This window comes from Triticum dicoccoides, chromosome 3A, assembly GCF_002162155.2.
Source record: "Triticum dicoccoides isolate Atlit2015 ecotype Zavitan chromosome 3A, WEW_v2.0, whole genome shotgun sequence".
NCBI lineage: Eukaryota > Viridiplantae > Streptophyta > Magnoliopsida > Poales > Poaceae > Triticum > Triticum dicoccoides.
The window spans coordinates 693,229,171-693,249,048 of NC_041384.1; the positions used below are offsets into that span (position 1 = coordinate 693,229,171).

General features: G+C 50.2%; 4 protein-coding genes across 5 annotated transcripts; 3 read left to right on the forward strand and 1 right to left on the reverse strand.

Moving 5' to 3' along the window:
* The first annotated feature begins 219 nt into the window (after positions 1 to 219).
* LOC119270270 (probable esterase PIR7A) lies at positions 220 to 1,142 on the forward strand. Its single transcript, XM_037552262.1, has 2 exons — positions 220 to 597; positions 704 to 1,142. The coding sequence occupies exons 1-2, from the start codon at positions 220 to 222 to the stop codon at positions 1,112 to 1,114; spliced, it is 789 nt and encodes a 262-aa protein (XP_037408159.1). The 3' UTR covers positions 1,115 to 1,142.
* Positions 1,143 to 1,350: 208 nt separating this feature from the next.
* Positions 1,351 to 2,442, forward strand: LOC119270269 (probable esterase PIR7A). The gene is made up of 2 exons (XM_037552261.1): positions 1,351 to 1,766; positions 1,853 to 2,442. The coding sequence occupies exons 1-2, from the start codon at positions 1,383 to 1,385 to the stop codon at positions 2,282 to 2,284; spliced, it is 816 nt and encodes a 271-aa protein (XP_037408158.1). The 5' UTR covers positions 1,351 to 1,382; the 3' UTR covers positions 2,285 to 2,442.
* A 99-nt stretch (positions 2,443 to 2,541) lies between these two features.
* Positions 2,542 to 5,411, reverse strand: LOC119270268 (psbP domain-containing protein 7, chloroplastic-like). The gene is made up of 3 exons (XM_037552260.1): positions 4,761 to 5,411; positions 3,234 to 3,456; positions 2,542 to 3,009 (listed from the first exon to the last, which is right to left on the reverse strand). Exons 1-3 carry the CDS (start codon positions 5,077 to 5,079, stop codon positions 2,691 to 2,693), a joined length of 861 nt encoding a protein of 286 aa, XP_037408157.1. The 5' UTR covers positions 5,080 to 5,411; the 3' UTR covers positions 2,542 to 2,690.
* A 13,845-nt stretch (positions 5,412 to 19,256) lies between these two features.
* LOC119273091 (defensin-like protein 81) lies at positions 19,257 to 19,868 on the forward strand. 2 transcript variants are annotated; one of them, XR_005134810.1, is made up of 2 exons: positions 19,257 to 19,395; positions 19,468 to 19,868. XR_005134810.1 is itself a non-coding variant. In XM_037554383.1 (2 exons), the coding sequence occupies exons 1-2, from the start codon at positions 19,272 to 19,274 to the stop codon at positions 19,688 to 19,690; spliced, it is 330 nt and encodes a 109-aa protein (XP_037410280.1). In that variant the 5' UTR covers positions 19,257 to 19,271; the 3' UTR covers positions 19,691 to 19,868. The 2 variants fall into 2 exon arrangements, 1 of the variants encoding a protein (XP_037410280.1); XM_037554383.1 differs by having other exon boundaries at positions 19,485 to 19,868.
* Positions 19,869 to 19,878: the final 10 nt, after the last annotated feature.

A 19,878-nucleotide genomic window follows, 5' to 3' on the forward strand; every position in this document is an offset into this window, starting at 1 on the left:
GGCTCCAGTAAGGAAGCGGCGACAGCTGTGCGTCGGCGGTTCATTGACAGCGACAGTGGTCGTTCGGTGATCTTGCAATCTCTATGTAATTATATTATGCTTGATATGCTTTGTACTTCCGGTGAACTTTTTAATACTATATGTCGATCATTTTTTTAAAGAAAAAACATGTTGCACGACGTATATCTTACCGTTCTATGCACAAGTGGAGTTCCACAGATGGAGACCGTCGTGAAGAAACCGGAGCGCCACTTCGTGCTGGTCCACGGCCTCTGCCACGGCGCGTGGTGCTGGTACAGGCTGGCCACCATCCTGCGCTCCGCCGGCCACCGCGTCACGGCGCCCGACCTTGCCGCGTGCGGCGCCAGCCCGGTGCGCGTCGACGAGGTGCGCTCGTTCGCCGAGTACAGCCGGCCGCTAACCGACGCCGTGGCCGCGGTGCCGCCGGGCGAGAAAGTGGTGCTCGTCGGCCACAGCTACGGCGGCTACAGCCTCGCGCTGGCCATGGAGGCGCACCCGGACAAGGTGGCTGTCGCCGTCTTCGTCGCCGCGGCCATGCCGGCCGCCGGCTGCCCCATGTCACATCTACTCTCGCAGGTACCGACTGAACTTCTAGTACTGACGTGATCTTCCACTCGATTGGTTAGATCCATCGATACGATCGATGCCAATCTTTTGAATCTTCTCTGCCATTTCGTTCCAGATCATGGAGGAAACCGCGACGGACGCCGCCACGGACAGCGTGCCCGCGGTGATCGGCGCGGCGGAAACGTTTCTCCTGGGCCCCGAGCGCCTGTCGCGGCGGCTGTACCAGCGAAGCTCGGCCGAGGACCTGGCGCTGGCGACGGCGCTGGTGAGGCCGGCGCGGTGGTTCCTCGACGACGCGGCGATGACGGAGAGCGACCTGACCGCCGACAGGTACGGCGCGGTGAGGCGCGCGTGCGTGGTCACCGAGGAGGACGCGACGTGGGCGGCGGAGTCGCACCGCCGGATGGCCTCGCGTTGCCCCGGCGTGGAGGTGGCGGCCGTCGAGGGTGCCGACCACATGCCCATGCTCTCCACGCCCCACCAGCTCGCCGCGATCCTCATGGAGATCGCCGACAAGTACATCTGAGCTAGCCATCAGCTCATCGTCGGTACAGGCTGCCGTTTGCCGTTCGCCGGCGACAGCTGAAGAAGCAGAGCATCTCGCTGTCATATGGACTAGCAGTGCATTATTCCAAAGCCTTGTCACAATCAAAAATACTTTTCGTACAGCACAACCACCACTCGTACAAAAGTGGAGAAATGGACGTGATCATGTGGCGTGGACTACCACCGCACTTGTCCAGGGGATTTGTACCAGCGAGAGAGAGCTCGCCGGCCCGTGAACCGAGAGGCCGATGGAGAGCGCGGCCGGCGGGGAGAGGCGGGGGCACCGGTTCGTGCTCGTGCACGGCGTCTGCCACGGCGCGTGGAGCTGGTACAGGGTGGCCGCGGCCCTGCGGTCCGCCGGCCACCGCGTCGACGCGCTCGACATGGCCGCGTGCGGCGCCAGGCCGGGGCGCGCCGAGGAGGTGGGCTCGTTCGAGGAGTACAGCCGGCCGCTGCTGGACTTGCTGGCGGCCCTGTCGCCGGGGGAGAAGGCGGTGCTGGTGGGCCACAGCTACGGCGGCCAGAGCCTGGCGCTGGCCATGCAGGCGCACCCGGACAGGGTAGCCGTCGCCGTCTTCGCCTCCGCCGCCATGCCGGCCGCCGGGAAGCCCCTCAAGTTCGTCTCCGAACAGGTGAGTCCGCGCACGCCTGCCCTCTCGACCCACACCCCCACGCCACCATGAACGAACCTAACACACTCGATGTCTCGATATTACAGTTTGCGCAAGAAAGGGGCCCGGGTTTCTTCATGGACAGCGTGATCGAGACCACCGGCGGCGACGACCCGGAGCGCGCTTGCAAGACGTTCCTGCTGGGGCCGGAGTACATGGCGCAGCGGCTGTATCAGCTCAGCCCGCCGGAGGACCTGACGCTGGCGACGATGCTGGTGAGGCCGTCGCGGCAGTTCGTGGACGACGCCGCGATGAACGGGGAGGGGGTTCTCACGGCGGAGAGGTACGGCGCGGTGAGCCGCGTGTACATCATCGCCGAGGAGGACGTCTCGTGGTCGCCGGAGTTCCAGCGGCGGATGGCGTCGTGGAACCCCGGCACGGAGGTGCGGGGGCTGGCGGGGGCCGATCACATGCCCATGTTCTCCAAGCCCAGGGAGCTCTCGGACCTCCTCGTGGAGATAGCCGACAAGTACATCTGAATCAGCAGCAAACTTCATCTTCAGTTATGAATTCTGATTTCTGAATAATTCTTCAGAGAAATCAAGAGATGTTTGGTTAAAAGTTCAAACCGCAGCATCATCGAATAAGAATATGTTCTCCGTCCAAACAATAAGTCCATATATGTGTGTAACAACAATATTATGATGCAGAATCATTTCTGTTAAATTTCTCTTGATCTTGACAAAACCTTGACACCCAACACATTACGATAAAAAGAAAACTTCAGACATGAATGTCACCAAGAACATGGATACAGAAATATTTATTTATGTTACATTTCACTCCTTGGCTAAACAAAACCATGACCTACCGGAGCGAAATTACAAGCTAGTGGATAAAAGGTCCAAGGGTCATGGATACAAAACTGTGTGTGTATCTACAAGATCAAACATCAACCATTAGGCTGAAGGAATCCGCCATCGCAAAGAACTCTTCCTTAACCGATCTCCATGCCGACTCCGGCGCCTGGGCATTCAAGGTGTACAGTTTGCCGTCTCTCGCGCAGCAGACCGCCACATTGTGCCGTCGAAAAGAAGGGCTTTCGACTCGGAACTCTAGCTTGTAGTATTTCACATTGTTCACGGTGTCTTCTCTCAATGCAGCATCAATGAGAGTAGCACTGATATCTGGGTTCCGTTTTGTCCTTGCGATCCTTCTCAGCACCACTTCCCCAACATCTTTAGGACCGCCGAAAGACTCGATCCTGTTCCAAGCATTCCAATGCTACTTTAGAAAACACTTGAAATAATGGCACTACAATGAACTCATTTTCATTGAAATATTAACCGGCTTATGTGACATGAATTTTACGATCATGTTTTACACAGGAACTCAAGTGTACTAGCAGTAGGATGATTTCTTTCGCTAGGATAGAAGTGCCAATACTCATTTCATTTAGGAACATGAATGAAATATAAGTATACTTACGAGAAGTCTTGTGGGACGGTTGATACAATGACGCTGACATTGAGCTCCCCGTTGGATCCCGGGGGTCCAAAAGCCGCCACCGGTCCACCGACGTTCCGAGGTCGAGATGGAGAACTCCCACTTGTCAATGGCGGAGGGTCTAGTGATCTCTGCAGCTCTGCTTTCTTAATTTGGTTGTATAGTATTGTCTGGTCTCCAACCCAGTTTGCTGGATAGATGAACTCTGCAGAGTTCAGAGAACTTGCAGTTAATAATCTGGCATAACTAGCGTATGTATACAAGTATTTCATAGAAGATATTGCACATGATGAATCTTATCGATGCTAGGAAGCATCCACACTCGCCCTATTGTCCTAGACCGGGGAAAACATTCCACGGAAGGAACATCCAAAACATGTTATCTTGTTGAGAATCTGCCACGAGATGCCATCAATGATCAGTGGTGCTGACATGGAGCACATGTGGCATTCAGCTCCTGGCCCTAAACGCAGCAGCAGATAGCTCATAATCCACCCAAACAATCCCATTGGAGGCATGACATAGCAGATGGGTGTAGTAGATTGTAGCTGCAAGGACCACATTTTTTGTAGCCACTCATGTTTGTGGCACAAAGGACAAGAATCATTTTTCAGTAGAAAAAAATACAGGGAAATGTCTAACTGAAGGTGCCCCTCAATGTCATATTCCAGAACCAACCAGAACAAAAGGGCAGGCTAATCTGTGGCACAAAGGACAAGGTTCAATTTCTTGTAGAAAAAAGACATACAGGGAGATGTCTAAACTCTAAACTGAAGGTGCCCCTTTGCCCATTGGTCCGATGACATATTCCAGAACCAACAAGAACTAAAAGACTAGGCTAATTCTGGAATTATATTATTTTCTTCTTCTTTTTCCTCTAGTGAGCAGGGAGTAAGTAAAGGTAATTCAGGAATTATGCGCTTTTCTTCTTCATTTTTCTGTGGGTGGGATGTGAACACAACACACCTACTTGGGATCACTAGTTTCTGTGCTTTTTTGGTGGGGGCATAAAGTTGCAATTTGATAGCAACATGCACAACCAGGGTTGCCTTGAATTTTATTTGGTGGCTGATGGCAGGAGCATCAACCCGGACCGAACACCAATTTGCCAGAATGCCAGTCAAATCAGCTTTTCTCAAATCGACACATTTATTTTTTCCTCTTTCGTGGCTGGTTACTCCTACCAATTTTATTCTGAGAAGTGCTTCGAGTTGCTAATGCTATCAGTGTCAAGCATTGTAAACGTGCGGTGAGAAAAGTCTCAGTGCGAATAGTTGAGCACCATAACCCGGTCAATGTGAATGACTAAACGTGCATTCAGAGAAGTCTCGGTGCGAAGTGTGTAATTGCTAATCTCATTCTGAACAAATCTTGAGTTGCCAATGCTACCACGCATTCTAATTCAGAAATGCACTCAGTCACAGAGCATGAATACATGAATGATTGTTGCCTGTTGATAAACGAGCAGAAGAAGCAAAACTAAGCTACTGGTGGTGGGGAAGTCGGTACCGAATCCGCTGTCGGAGTCGAGGCAGCGGGTGAAGCCGCCGACGGGGTAGAGCACGTCGAGCCGGAGCGAGCGGCCGAGCTCCGGGGAGAGGCCGAGGAGGAAGCTGGTGACGCCCCCGAAGTTGGCCCCCACGGCCGCGGCCGCCGCCGTGCTCGCCCCCACCACCAGCCGCCGCCGGAACACCGACGCCAGCGCCGCGAACTCCTGCGCGGGCGAGCCCGAGCACCGCACCGGCGCCACGCCCCCGCGCCGCCCCCTACGCCGCCCACCGCCCAGCGCCGGGTGCTGGTGGTGCCTCGGCGCGGCCGCCGTGTCCATCGCCGAGTGGAACGGGAAGGATTGCGGCCTCCGGTGGGCTTGGTCTTCTTTGCCGCGGCGCGCGCGGTGGCCGGAGCCGCGCGACGGGGAGGGGGAGGAAGAATGTTTGTCTGGTGAGCTGCCGAACTGCTGCTGGTGGGCGTGTTTTATTCTGGCGAGAGGTTTTCACCGGCGGGCGGACGGAGCTTCGCTGGGAGTGGGAATGGGAATGGGACTGCGTGGCCGGCTGGCGGCCGATGGAGCGAGCGCTTCTGGGCTCTCCGTCCAGCACACGCAGCTATCCGACGAGATCGGATCCGGGTGGCGTTGGACTGAACGGACACGCGCACGGGACGCGGGCGTGCACGGGCCGGTGGTGAAGTGCGGAATGAGTTTCGCCTCCATTTGTCGCGCTCCGCGTTTGACGAAGGCTGATTTTTACGACGCACCGACCGGCCTTTCCTCAAACTTTTAGACAGATGGGTACGTGCATCTCTCTCCAAAGTCTTTTTCTAAGCTCGTTTCTGCCCGGAAGAAAAAACTGTGGTGCTACTAGTCAATCTACCGTACTATACTGCTAGGCTCCGGTGCGCCAGCCCAACTTTCGGCCGGTCTGTCTCTAGCCGCCCGATATGTGCGTGACCAACCGTGCGATCCCGCACAAATCTTCTGCCCCCCCTTCGTCCTCTGCACATCTTGCGGGGAGAAAAAAAAGGAACGCAGCATGCCACACGCCTTTGCATCTTGCTCGCCGTCTTCGCCGGTTGCAACTCACCGCCGTCATATCTCGCCGTCAAAACAAAGGTCGATGCAGCTCCCCCGTCATTCTCGTCCATCAACGATAGTAGCAAAACAAATTGCCGGATGCAACTCTCCATGTTGCCTGTTCGTGTTGGTCTCATCACCGGTTCCAGCAAAAAAATTGCCGGATGCAGCAAAATTGACACATGGTTCCAGCAAAAATACCTCTCTCCCAGCTACACCTCTGCCGGTCGTAGCTCCATGCACTGCTGGTTCCAGCTCTCCGCAAAGCCGGTTGTAGCTCCCCCGAGTGCCAGTTCCAGCGGCGTGCCATCGCAGCTCTGGAGCAGTTGGTTCCAGCAAAAAAATTGTCGATTTGCAGCAAGGACGGATGCTGGTTCCAGCATTTGGGCGTCATGGTTCCAGCTCACGGGCGAGCCGGTTCCAGCATCCCATGTCGCGCCCATGGTTGCATGTTGCTTTTCATGTTTATACATTACCCCACCTCTTTCACATTTGTTAAAACATGATAGCCTACTTTTTAGAGTGCAATCAAGTTCGACCTCCTGGTCGGTGGTGAACAACGAGGTGGAGCCCTTGATGCATGACATGTGGCAACCGTTGGTGTGGGGAAGAAACCACACTGGAGCGGTCAGGATCAAGGTTGGTGTGATTAGGCGCCGGGGAGCCAAGGGAGCTTAGGACGAACGCTTGATCAAGTGCAGGCAGCGGCCGAATAGGATGTGCCGAGGTGGTGGCATTGACGAAGGCGAGGATTTTTTTTTTAGAAAAGGAGGATGACCCCCGGCCTCTGCATCTGGGCGATGCATACGGCCACTTTATTAATTATTACCACAAAACCTTACAAAGCCATACAACAGCAAAACTAAAGCCATCGTCTAAGCAACAACTGTCGCTACACCTATCCAATTGATGAAGGGGCGCAGATAGTCTGGGCCTAATACCAAACAGACATCGCAGCCAAACCTAAACATCTAAGACCTGAGGTCCCAACCAGGACGCCTGGCGGGTATGGAGCACCTACCAGTCCGGCGCACTCCTCAACCAGGACGCCTGCCGGGTATGAGGCCGCCGCAGCCACCTGCCACAAAATCCATCTTCAGAGCTGTACTGTTGCATGTACCGTGCCAGGTCTCTCTGCCATCGACGCCACCACGACGCCCGACAGCGCCGTCCTCCTGCGCGAGTCCATCCTCCCACAGCGAACTCCGAATCTGCACTGCGCCACGCCGTCAAGATCCGTCGCCATCAGTGTGTAGGATGAAGCACCGCTCCACCAAAGAATCCGTCCTCTGGTCCCTCGATCACGTGTGTACCTCCAAAAATGACGCCCCCAAGGGAGGAACGACACCAGAGCGCCGCCGTCATCCGATCTAGGGTTTCCCCCGGAGGTAGCAGAGAGTGGCCTTGAACTTCTCCATGGCGATGCCTTCAAGAAGGGAACGACGCAGATAGCGCCGCCACCGCCGGCCTTAGCAGAAGCCGAAGGCAAGTTTTCACCCAGATCAGTTCGAAGGAATCCAACTCTCGTGCACGGGCCGCCGTCACCACCAGCACCACCAGGCAGACCCTGGAGTACCGGCAGATCAGCGAGCCACCGGCACCACCGCATCCAGATCGCCGGCCACGCCGGGCCGACACCATCCCCCGCACCGTCCGGGTCAGAGACGAAGTTGCCGACTGCGCACAAGGACCGCCGCCGCCTGCACACGCCGGAGCGCCGCCGAGATCCCAGCGCCCGCCACCGCTTGTCGACGCCAACCGCCGCCCGAGCACTGGCGCCACCGTGGAGCCATCAAATCGGGGAGGGAGACGTCACGCGCCGACCATCCTCGCGGACCCCGCCGCACGCCCGAGCGCCGGCGCCACCGCGGCGCCATCAGATCGGGAGGAGGAGGAGCCCGCGCCTCGCCGCCCCACGCAGACCACGCCGCCGCCATCACCGCAGCGTCACCAAAGGGGAGCCCCGCAGATCCGCCGGCGACCCGAACTGCCGCCGAGCTGAGCGCCGCCGCGAGGGCCGGCCGTCCCGCGCCGCCCAGGAGCCTCGCGAGGAGGGAGGGAGCCCCGCCGCCACCGACGCACGCGCGGGCTTTGCCCGGCAGCGTCCCCTGGCGGCGGCGAGGGAGAAGGAAGGCGAAGGAAGGGAGCGGCGGCGGCGATCTAGGGTTCCGCCCGGGCCGCTCGCGGGAGCATCACGGGCGAAGGCGAGGATGGTATAGGAAATGATAGTTTAAACTTTAAAGGCAAGAGGTAAAAAGAAGCGAGGGAGATAGAAGAAAAAATGATAAACAAAAGTAAGCAAAGGAAGAAGATAAAGATGTCATTAGATCAGTTTACAAAATCCCGTCGCAAAAACAAAACAAAAAGGTCAGCTTGCAAAATCGATGTTTAGTTTAACATCACCGCAAACATGATTTCTCACATAATGTTTCAGAAGGCGGTGTGCCACCATGCGTGGCATGGCTAGTACATTCTTATGTCTAAAGCATAAATTTGATATGTGGTTCCGGGGTGTGTCTAGGGCACATTTAGATATACTCTAATTATTGCATATCCAAGTGACTCAATTAAATTAAAAAGATAAAAGATAAAGAAAAAAGAAATGATTGCACGAATCGTAGTATAAAATTAATGACATATGACTTAGATGTGCAATATTTAGAGCACATCTAGATGAGCTTTAGCAAAACTATTCCCTTTAATAGAGTTGTATATTTGGCCACACATATGCGTATATCAGCATACTTTGTTACATACATGTATTGATCAGTTCATATCCTGACACATCTTTATCGACGGCACTATGTTCTAGCTAGCTAAGGTATGTACTTTCCTTCTCTCACTTTTTTCAGAACGTACCTATTGTTCTAGAAAGATATGTCAAGAGGGGCCAATGGCGACGACTGCGGCTATTGGGCGCTGATCCTTAGGGGCGCCCGCACGAAGACTTCCCGATTATCATCGATAAGATCAAGCCGACTTTAATAGTGGAGCGGCGACAACGGTGCGTCGGTGGCTCATACTGGCGGAGGTAGTGGTCGTTTGGTGGTGTAGGGTTCTCAATGAAATTTTGATTATGTTTAGGGTGCTTTGTATTTCTTATGAACTTTTATAATAGATCTGGATCATTTTGCGCAAAAACGTAATCAGGTTCCATGTCTGGTCGGCCACATTCGTATATGAAATGTATCCTTCTCAATATAAATTGTGAAAACTGGTATATGGACACGGTTAGTTGACTACTAATCTCGTGTTAAAATCTAACCACAAATTTTGAATCCAATGATTAGATTATTTGGATGATGTGGCTTAATGTGGTACCTCTTTGGTACCGTATTTGCTTTCTGTATATTTTAGATCCAACAATTAAGATAATTTGAATGTTGTGGCTTAAGTGGTACCTCTATCAGACCCTGTATTTTTCTTTTACAATATATTTAGATTTATATTATACAAAATAGTTATATCTTATGGGTAATCCGTTTCCACACCCTATCGACCACATTCGTATATGAATATAACCTTCTCAATACAAATGGTGAACATGTTTGCACGGATATGGTTAGATGACTAATAAACTTGCATTGGAATCTAACCACAGATTTTAGATCGAATGATTAACTTAATTTTGATGATGTTGCTTAACTTGGTACCTCAATGATACTTTGTATTTTGCTTTTAGTATATACAATAGATCAATATAAATCATGAACGTGATTACATTGACATGGTTAGATGACTAATAGTTCTGCATGAAAGTCTAGCCACAAATTTAAGATTCAACGATTAGGTTAATTTGGATGGTGTGACTTAATGTGATACCTCTATGAGACCCTGTAGTTTGCTTTTAGTATATAATGATAAATAAATAGATAGACAGATGGAATAGATAAAGGATAGAATAGATAGACAGACAAACAGATAGACAAATAGATAGACAGATAGACAGACAAACAGACAGACAGATAGATGCTACCCACACTATCCGACAAACATATACTCCCTCCGTTCCAAAATAGATGACTCAACTTTGTACTAACTTTAGTACAAAGTCGGGTCATTTATTTTGAAACGGAGGGAGTATCTCGTAGCTATAAGATGAATGCTCGCGATACCTAGTACAAAGTTTGACCATGCCAAACATCGTACACGTCTTTATAGTCTGCAACAAACAAGTCTATTGTTTAATTATGAGTTAAATTAAGGACAGACGTGGATCTTTGCATAATCACACTATAATATACCCCCTATAAAGAAATATAAAAGTATTTAGATCACTAACACTCTTATATTTCTTTACGGATAGAGCACCAGATAATATACTACCTGAATCAAACATGTCTTTTCTTAGGATTCATTTGCACTACCTTCAATAGGAACATTTGAATCCACTCTAATCACTCAGGAAAGAATCTTTTGTTTCTACTACATAAGCACTTCAGCGACCGAACTCTTTCGTCTAGCGGACTATGCGGGGCAGGCGTCTGACCCTGGCACCCCCGCCGGCATCTGCCGGGCCGATGACGTCGCCGGCGACGGAGGTCTCGTCTGGTTCGAGGTTCTCTTGCCTGGGATCGGAAATTGAGTCCTCCGACGAGGAGGATGCGCAGGCTGTCGGCGTGCAGCTAGCACTAGAAGTGCTTCGGGAGGATGCTGGAGGTGGGAAGTGGACCACAGTGGATCGCCGGAAGAAGAAAACGGAGGCGGAATTGGTCCAGGAATTCTGGAACGATGCGGGCTTCCCGACGCCGGCGTCTCGCTTCTAGGAGCATCGGTCGCCGGTGTTGCCGAGGGAGTCTCTGATTCCTGATGGATCGGGGATCGACGACGCAGAGGGATCAGAGATCGCAGGTTCGAGGTCGCCGTCGGGATCGGTGGCCCCGGAGTTTGTCGGTCGCAAGCCTGTGTTGACGCCGGCCGGTTTGAGGATGGCCCGGCCGCCGCGTATGGGGGCTTGGCGAGGACCCCTGCCACCGCGCCGGGTGACGCCTCCACCGGTGCTGGGCAGTTCTTGGACGCGGCCGGGCGGAGCCCCACCTCGGCAAATTGGCAGTGTACGCCGGCGACGCAAACTTCGCCGGGATCTAAGGTCGTTCGGGAGCCGGGTTCGGGGCCGAGATCACTGGGAATTCAAACTCATGTGGCCTCGGGCTTTGGGCCCATGCATGCAACGACGGAGACGGGCCATGCAGTGTTTTCCTGGGCCTTTCTGAAGCCGCGTATGCGGGCGATCTGGGCAGGTTTCCCTAATCAGCAGACCGCGATCACAGCAGCTCCATCGCTCAATTCATCATCGCCCTCGTCCGCCGCCGAACCTCTGCACACCGCACAGTCGCCGACTCCAACTCCGGCTCCACTCCCAAGCGCCAGGGTCTTTGCCCGCTCCTACGCGGCGGTCGCGGCGACGCTTCAGCGCCCCATGGCGGGCGTTCCTCTGACGGCGCGTGGCTCCGTAGCCTCGGGAGGGCCAAACCCTCGTGCCCCTTCGATCGTGGGGCCGACTCCCGCTCCTTCGCATCCTCCGGCTCAGGCGCCGGGATACTCCGGTCCTCCACATCAGCAGCGGGGTCTGGCGCCGGTCTACAGCTATGGCCCACCACTGCAGCAGCCCCCTGGATATGGCCAGGGAGGGTAGTACGCCTTGACGTACGGTACGGTCATCGCCGGAGGGCAACCGTCCATGTACGGGGTTCCGCCAACTTGGGTATCCGCCCCTCCGCTATTCCATCCCGGTGGGGTTGTGGCTCAGCCAGCTCAAAAACGAAAAAAAAGAAGCCGCCTCAGCAGCAGCAACACCATGCGGGCGGAGATATGCAACATGGTTTTCATCACCCCCCGCAGCATGTGCCAGTTCAACAACAATTTCAGCAGCGATCCATACCGCAGCAGCACATGCAATCATTTCAGCACGGGCAATATCAACAGGTTGTGCAGAATACGCCACACGACTCTGCTACTGTCGATGTCACACGGTTGGCTGCTCCAGTGTCTGATGTGCAGGTGGATACAGTGCCCAAGTACAAGGCTAAGAAAGGGGTACGTTGCTGAAAGTGTGCGGTTGATACACATGCAGCGAAGGATTGCACTGTGCAACACTACTGTTATATTTGTGACAAAATCGCTCATCCAACGCTGCAGTGTCCGGTTCTCAAACTCCCTAGACCCAATGCTTTTGTTTCGGGAGTTGGTGCTGAGGAGACGTACTTTGTCCAGTTGCCTGATTGCATGGTGAAAGATCACTTAGCACCAACACAGTCTCCGATCGCCCGAGTTCAGGTTACCGGTTTAATGGTACCGTCTAGTATTGTTGAGAGCCAGATTGCTAGGAGATGCCCGGTACATGATCAATGGAAGTGGGAGGCTATTCAACACGGGCATGATGCATACCTTGTTAGCTTTCCGTCTTTCGAGGACTTGGACAGGGTGGATGGTATACAGATGACCATTCCATCTGTTAATTCTCAGATGACCGTTACCACATGGAGGTCTCAGGAGGTCCCACATAAGCTAGAGCTCCAAAAGATTTGGCTCCATGTCGAGGGGGTTCCCCATACGGTGCGCCATTTTGGGGGCTTATGGGCCGTGGGTACTTTGATGGGCAAGACCTTGGGCGTGGATCTTATTAGCCCGCGTCGCCATGGAGTTGTTCGTATTCTTGTGGGTATGATTAACTCTCAGATTTTGTCAAAGGACAAGGACGACGATGGGCCTTTTGTTGCTTCAGATGTGGTGGTTAAGCACAAGGGCTACACCATGGTTTTCACTTTCAGTGAGATTTCGGTGAAATTCACTGAATTTCAGTAATTTCAGCAGACACTGAAATATTACGTTTCGGCCAAAATATTTCAGCAATTTCAGTATAGCACAACAATTCCAATATTTTTAAAAATATTTTTTAATTTTTTCAAAATTTTAATTGAATTCAAGTGAATATTTCGGTCATTTGGCTGAAACGGAAACTGAAATCACTGAAATTCACTGAATTTCAGTGATTTCGGTTGGTGCTGAAATTTTTCTGAAACTGAAATTGAAAACCATGGGCTACACGTTCACATTCAGGAGGGAGCCGGCAGGATACATTCCAGACCCTGACTTTGTCCCGTTCATTTGGAGACGCAAGGGTAATGATGCTGACAAAGATAGCGGCGCTAAGGAGAAGGATGATGAGATGGACACTTCGGAACACACTGGAAATCCTTCAAACCATCCGTCGTCTAGTTTAGCCCCGAAGGATAACACTCATGTGACTCAAGTTCAACGCCAGGAACTGTCGAGTGCTGGATCTGGTGGTGCAACAAGAGGTGGTCCTGTGCTTTGGGCGGTTACTCCGTTTAACTCTTCGCCGCAAACGCCAAGAGGCATGGAGCTTGTCGTGAATCTTAGAGTCAACTCCACTTTGAGTAGTTCTCTCGAAAGATCGCCGCGGGATCATACACATGAGTCGTGCTCAACTTCTTCACCGTGCGCTTTGTTTGCATCGCAGCCGGCGCCGCATTCTCAGCCGGCATCATTGCAGTCCGCTGCCCTCCAGTCGGTGCAAGCCACCGGTGGCTCGGCGGGGCGCCCGAAATCTTCTTCAGTGCACCTACAACCTGCTGCGAAGGTGGGGTCGCAGCCGCCGCCGACGCGGACGGCGGCGGCCAAGCCGGCCGTCTTCAAGCCGGTGCAGGCCACCCGAGGCATAGTGGGACGTCCGGTCACGCCTGTGGTGAGCCGGCAACCCATGGCTTCGGTTGAGGCGGACAAGCAGGCAGCTCACGTGGAGCAAGACAAGCATGCAGCTCACGTAGAGCTAGACATGCATGCTTTTAGTGGGCTTGGACGTGAAGGCCTACCCCAGGGTGTGCAGCCATGCATAGTTGAACCTACGGCTATTGTTCTGTCTCAGTTGGAGCCAGACGTGTCCGCTGCTGCTCTTGGGTCTCAGGCAGAGGCGGGCGTATTCGCCTCACCCATGCCTGCAGTCAGGCCATCTTTGGCAGCCGCGCCATGTGTACCGGCGGTCGAGATTGCCGGGGAGGGGGTTGCTACTCCACCCTCATCCCCTCCTCCGGCAGCAGTGCATGCGCGACATCCTTCACCGGGGTGACATCCACACGCCGAAGTGGCCATCATGCGGTGCCCGATGATGGAAGGACAGACACCGACGAGGACTCTTTGACCAAGGCTATGCGGCATAAAGCTCTGCAGAACCTTGACAACCAAGGTGCTTCGTCATCGCCCAAATCATTTTTATCTTTTTCTACTACATCCATTGTTGCTAAGTTAAATAATGTGGGTGTTAGTCTAGAAAATAATGAGAATGATATTTCTGTTTCCGCAAACGCTTTGAGACATTTGGAGTATGACCGTTTGAAGGTTACTCCACGAGTTTCTAGCAAATCTTTTATCTCACATCTAGATGAGGAGGAGCTGCATGCCACATCAGATGGTCAGCTACTCGCTCATGTAGTAGGGGAGGTTTCAGACGTGGGTTTGGAGGAACCCGGGCTTAGTTCATGGATTGAGCTTACAGCTTCCGGTCGTAAATCCAAGTCTGATCGGTCGAAAAAAGGTCGTAAACCCTCTAAAAGGGCGAAAATTTCTAAATCTCCTATTGTTTCCTCATGAATGGCATGTTCTTTAATAGCAGAGGTCTTGGTGACTTGGCTAAACATCTATTCATTGTGGAATGTAATAGGGAGTACAATTTAGATTTTTTGGCTTTATCTGAAACAGGAAGACGTGATTTCTCAGTAAGTCGGCTTAACCGCCTTTCTGGCGGGATAGATTATAACTGGATTTCACGACCACCTGGAGGTCGTTCTGGAGGCATTTTACTCGGCGTTAACACATAGACTATGGATGTTTTGGCTAGTTCGGAAGGAGAGTTTCATATTAAACTCCATATCCGAAACAAAGCTGACAACTTCACATGGACCCTCGTCGCCGTGTATGGGGCAGCCCAGGATGAACTCAAGGCCGTTTTTCTCCGTGAACTGGTTAATCTAGCGAAAGATAATCCCTACCCCATTCTTATTGGTGGGGATTTTAATTTGCTACGATTTCCAAGTGAGAAAAGCCGAGGTTGGTTTGATAATCACTGGCCTTTCCTTTTCAACGATGTCATAGACAGTCTAGATTTGTGAGAGGTTTCAATGATTGGAAGACAGTTCACTTGGGCGAACAGTCTTCCGAAGTCGACATATGAGAAACTAGATCGCGTTTTAATGGATACCCCATGGGAATCCAAATTCCCTATGGTTTCTGTTCGTGCTCTTCCTCGTATAGAGGCTATCTCAGACCATGCACCCATCCTCTTAATCACTGGATCGCCACGTCCACAACACCGACGCAAGTTCAAGTTTGAACTAGGTTGGTTGCATCGAGATGGATTCTATGAAATGGTCAAGGAGGTGTGGGATAAACCGGTTGCCGGGCCTACCCCAATACACATATGGAACAACAAAATGCGTGCATTACGTAAGTTCCTTCGTGGTTGGGCTAGGCACACTGCGGGTATCCTCAAAAAGGAGAAGCTTCGTCTTTCATCCATTATTGATGATTTAGAAGCTTTAGCAGAGATTAGAGCTCTCTCTGACCTCGAATTAGAGATCAAGAGTCAATCGAATGCCAAGTTAGCTCGCATGTTGCGCGAGGAGGAACTCAAGTGGTACCAACATTCAAACTCTCAGTTTATCCTCAAAGGTGATTCGAATACGAGATATTTCCATGGTGTCGCCAATGGTAGACACTGGAAGAAACTTATTCATTCCCTACAACAGGAGGAGGGCATGATTGAAGGGCATGAGCAACTTAAGTCTTATATCACTAGTTATTATAAAAATCTATTCGGGACTCCTCAGGAAGAAAACTTCTCGATGGATGAGTCTCGAACAGATGACACCCCCAGGTTTCTGATGCGGAAAATAGCCTTCTAACAGCTCCATTTCCTGAGGAGGAAGTTAGAAAGGCAGTTTCCCTAATGGAGCATAACAAAGCACCAGGTCCAGATGGTTTTCCCGCTGAGTTCTACCAGAACTTTTGGGAGGTTATCAAACATGATCTCCTACTCTTGTTTGGCTGCCTTCATGCTGGTCAACTAGAGTTGTTTCGCTTAAACTTCGGTGAAATTATTTTAATACCTAAGGTTAATGAGGCTGAAAGGATACAACAATATCGTCCAATATGCCTCCTTAATGTTAGCTTTAAAATCTTCACTAAGGTAGCGACTATTAGGCTCAATTCGGTTGCTGAACATGTGGTTCGTCCTTCTCAAACTGCTTTTATGCAAGGCAGGAACATCCCAGATGGGGTTGTTGTCCTTCATGAAATAGTTCATGAATTGCATCGAAAAAACTGAATGGGGTGGTTCTTAAAATTGACTTTGAAAAGGCTTATCACAAAGTCAAGTGGTCTTTTCTTCAACAGACTCTCAGAATGAAAGGATTTTCTGTAGAGTGGCGCGTAGTGATCCATAGTTTTGTGGCTAGAGGTAGTGTTGCCATTAAAGTCAATGATGACGTTGGCAACTATTTCCAACCAAAGAAAGGATTGCGACAAGGTGACTCAATATCGCCCATGCTATTCAATATAGTGGCGGATATGTTAGCGCTCATGATTGAGCGTGCCAAGGTTGATGGCCAAATTAATGGGGTAGTGAATCATCTAGTGGATGGTGGCCTTTCTATCCTTCAATATGCCGATGATACGATTCTCTTTATGGATCATGACCTCGAGAAAGCAAGAAATCTGAAATTAATTTTATCAGCATTCGAGCAACTCTCAGGGCTTAAGATAAATTTCCATAAAAGTGAACTGTTTTGTTTTGGCGAGGCTCAAGACGAGGCCCATCTGTATGCCGACCTGTTCGGATGCGGGTTGGGCCAGTTTCCGATCACTTATTTGGGTATACCGATACATTATCGAAGACTCACAAATGCTGAATGGAAACACGTCGAGGAGAGACTACAAAAAGGCTTAGCAGTTGGAAAGGTAAACTGCTATCTCTGGGTGGGAGGTTGGTCCTCATAAATTCAGTACTAAGTAACACGGTACTGTATATGATTTCCTTCTTCCAATTGCCGAAAGAAGTTTTACATAGATTGGACTACTTCCGATCAAGATTCTTTTGACAAGGAGATAGCGAGAGAAAGAAATATCGGCTGGCTAAATGGAGTGTAGTTTGCCATCCCAAGGACCAAGGCGGGTTGGGAATTCATAACCTTGAGGTTAAGAATAGGGCCCTCCTTGGCAAATGATTATTTAAGTTGTTGACCGAAGATGGTGTATGGCAAACCCTCCTTAGGAGAAAATATGTGGGTTCAAAGGCAATATCCCAGGTATACTGGAAGTCTGGGGACTCTCATTTTTTGGCGGGATTAATGGCAACGAAGAAATATTTCTTCCGCTATGGGTCCTTCTCAATTAAGAATGGCTCGGATATTAGATTCTGGGAGGATAAGTGGTTAGGTAATGCTACTCTCCGGGAACAATATCCAGCTCTATACAATATTGTACGTCACAAGGGTGATACTATTGCCAAGGTTTTGGAATCATTTCCGCCCAATGTGACGTTCAGAAGGGATTTAATTGGACCTAGACTCCAATCGTGGAACATATTACTTCAATGATTATCCACGGTACAGTTGTCACAGGGGTCCGATTTATTTCGTTGGAACCTACATGGGAATGGGCAATTCTCAGTGGAGTCTATGTATAGAGCTTTGATCCAGTCTGACGTGCCAGTTGATAATAATAAGAAGATCTGGAAGATGAAGATACCTGTTAAGAATAAAATCTTTGCATGGTATCTTTATCGCGGAGTCATTCTTACTAAAGATAACCTTATTAAGAGGAATTGGCATGGAAGTACGCAATGTGTATTTTGTTCGCATGATGAGACAATAAAACATTTGTTCTTACAATGTAAATTGGCTGGTTCTATATGGTTAGTCATCCATATAGCTTCTGGCTTGTACCCTCCTCGTAGTGTTGCTAATATATTTGACAACTGGTTACATGGGATTGATCACAAGTTCAGAATTCTACTTAGGGTGGGAGCGCTTGCCGTGATTTGGTCGCTTTGGCTATGTAGAAATGATAAGATTTTTAATGATAAAAGTACTTCGCTTATGCAGGTTATCTACAGATGTACTGGGGCGCTTCGTTTATGGTCCTCTCTACAATGAGTGGAGAATCGACACCTGTTTACGGAGGTGTGTACACGATTGGAGGCTACGCGAGGGATACTTTTACCCAACATGGGTGGCAGCATGATCTTAGGATTGGGCCACCGACGGTTTAGGCGCTATACAAATATACATTTTTCTTTGTATTTCGCCTTTCTTTTTATATTATTTTTCGATTGTCGTGAGGACATTGTTGGCTGTGTGCATCTTAGTTATGCAGAGGCCGGGTGTTACTTAAACCTTTTAAATAATAAAGCGCCCCTTTTCGAAAAAATATAATTTCAATCGTTCATGTATTATAAAGATGTCACTGAACACTAATCATGTACACTTTTATCAGAAATGTTAAGAATTTGACGTTCGCTGGTTAAGCATGGCAAATCAAATGTGTATACGGCACGGCAAATCCTGGTGAAGAGCTGGACATGACGGATCTGCCATTTAAAAGGAAATTGATATCTTCATGCTAACATAATTTGCCATAAAATATGTTCGGTTTGCCATACTTAAAAATCTAACCTTCGCTGGTTATCAAATACCCTTTTTCTATTCCTATGTTTTGGGAATTTGGAAATAAAACACAACAGTCAAAAGATCTGTAAACGTCAAGCATCTAATTGATTGACGATGCGAATAAAGAACAAGGTACTTTTCCTGGATGCCACGCGCTGTCTCTTTTCTTTCCCCTCCCTTTGCAGCACACACAAAATGAGCAAGACCCCAAAGATGAAGACAGGTCGCCCAATACGGCAGAAGCGCACGCCTAAATAGATATAGATATAGGTAAATAAATAAATAAATAGATAGGTGGAATAAATAAAGGATAGAATAGATAGATAGATAGTCAAATGGACAGACGGATGGAAAGTCAGGCAGATAGATGCTACCCACACTATCCCACAAACATATATCTCGTAGCTATAGGATGAATGCTGGGGATACATGGTACAAAGTTTGACCATGCCAAACATCGTACATCTCTTTGTAGTCTGCAAGAAACAAGAACCGGGAGATATGTACATATATCCTAAAGAAATGATGTAGCGCGTACGTAAGCCATAGATATCTTGTGAAATAAATTTGGCTATGACTAGGTGTGATTTGAAGGAAGCTAATGTTGTAGCCATAAGGAAATTATTAGATAATCGAGGAGAGCTATGGTGGCATAAATCCAACGCATTACTGCACCTCTGAACCCCTAGAATATACATGAATCACATCTTGGCTATATATATGCAGATATTGGAAGGGGAAGGCGCAACCAAATAAAGCATAGGCATGGCCATGGGAGCATGGTGGGCGATGAAGAAGAGCTTACTAGTGAAGCTGAGTGTGTATCTGCTGATCATCGCCATGGCTAACTGCGCTCGGGATAACCCTGACTCCGTTGCCAACCGCTCTCGTACGTGATAATTTCTTTCTGTTTTTTCATTCTTTCTCTCGGTCGACCGTAATTCTTGGCTAATCATGGCAGCCGGTCATGGGGTGCAGCCGTATCTATATACACCTGCGACGACATTACCGAGACGTGGCACGGAGGGTTGTGCGCCAAGCACGGCACCTGTAACAAGCCGTGCCGGACGGAAGAGTATGACTCGGGCTTCTGTGCCGCCTTCCCCTTCCTGTTCTACTGCTGCTGCAAGAAGAACTATCCCGAGGCTCTGCAGCCACGCAGGAGGAGCTTCGTGTGCGGATAATAGTCTACATTATTAGCGTACATGCCATGTACTAGTAGTATGGATGCGTGCATGCGTGGTTGCTGAAATAAATAAATCTCATTTCAGACCGTGTGCGTGCCTGCCTATTGATGGCAAAAAGAACCGCCATTGTAATTTGTTGGAACTGCTAGCTATTTCTCAGTCACCAAGAACTGTCCACCAAGTTT

Excerpts from the sequence above, each read along its gene's own strand:
- LOC119270270 (XM_037552262.1), top strand. The coding sequence starts at position 220 with ATGGAGACCGTCGTGAAGAAACCGGAGCGCCACTTCGTGCTGGTCCAC. Across the intron at positions 598-703 it reads TGTCACATCTACTCTCGCAG|ATCATGGAGGAAACCGCGAC; the intron begins GTACCGACTGAA and ends ATTTCGTTCCAG.
- LOC119270269 (XM_037552261.1), top strand. The coding sequence starts at position 1,383 with ATGGAGAGCGCGGCCGGCGGGGAGAGGCGGGGGCACCGGTTCGTGCTC. Across the intron at positions 1,767-1,852 it reads TCAAGTTCGTCTCCGAACAG|TTTGCGCAAGAAAGGGGCCC; the intron begins GTGAGTCCGCGC and ends TCGATATTACAG.
- LOC119270268 (XM_037552260.1), bottom strand. The coding sequence starts at position 5,079 with ATGGACACGGCGGCCGCGCCGAGGCACCACCAGCACCCGGCGCTGGGC. Across the intron at positions 3,457-4,760 it reads CGACTCCGACAGCGGATTCG|AGTTCATCTATCCAGCAAAC; the intron begins GTACCGACTTCC and ends TGAACTCTGCAG. Across the intron at positions 3,010-3,233 it reads ACCGTCCCACAAGACTTCTC|GATCGAGTCTTTCGGCGGTC; the intron begins GTAAGTATACTT and ends TGCTTGGAACAG.
- LOC119273091 (XM_037554383.1), top strand. The coding sequence starts at position 19,272 with ATGGCCATGGGAGCATGGTGGGCGATGAAGAAGAGCTTACTAGTGAAG. Across the intron at positions 19,396-19,484 it reads CTCCGTTGCCAACCGCTCTC|CCGTATCTATATACACCTGC; the intron begins GTACGTGATAAT and ends CATGGGGTGCAG.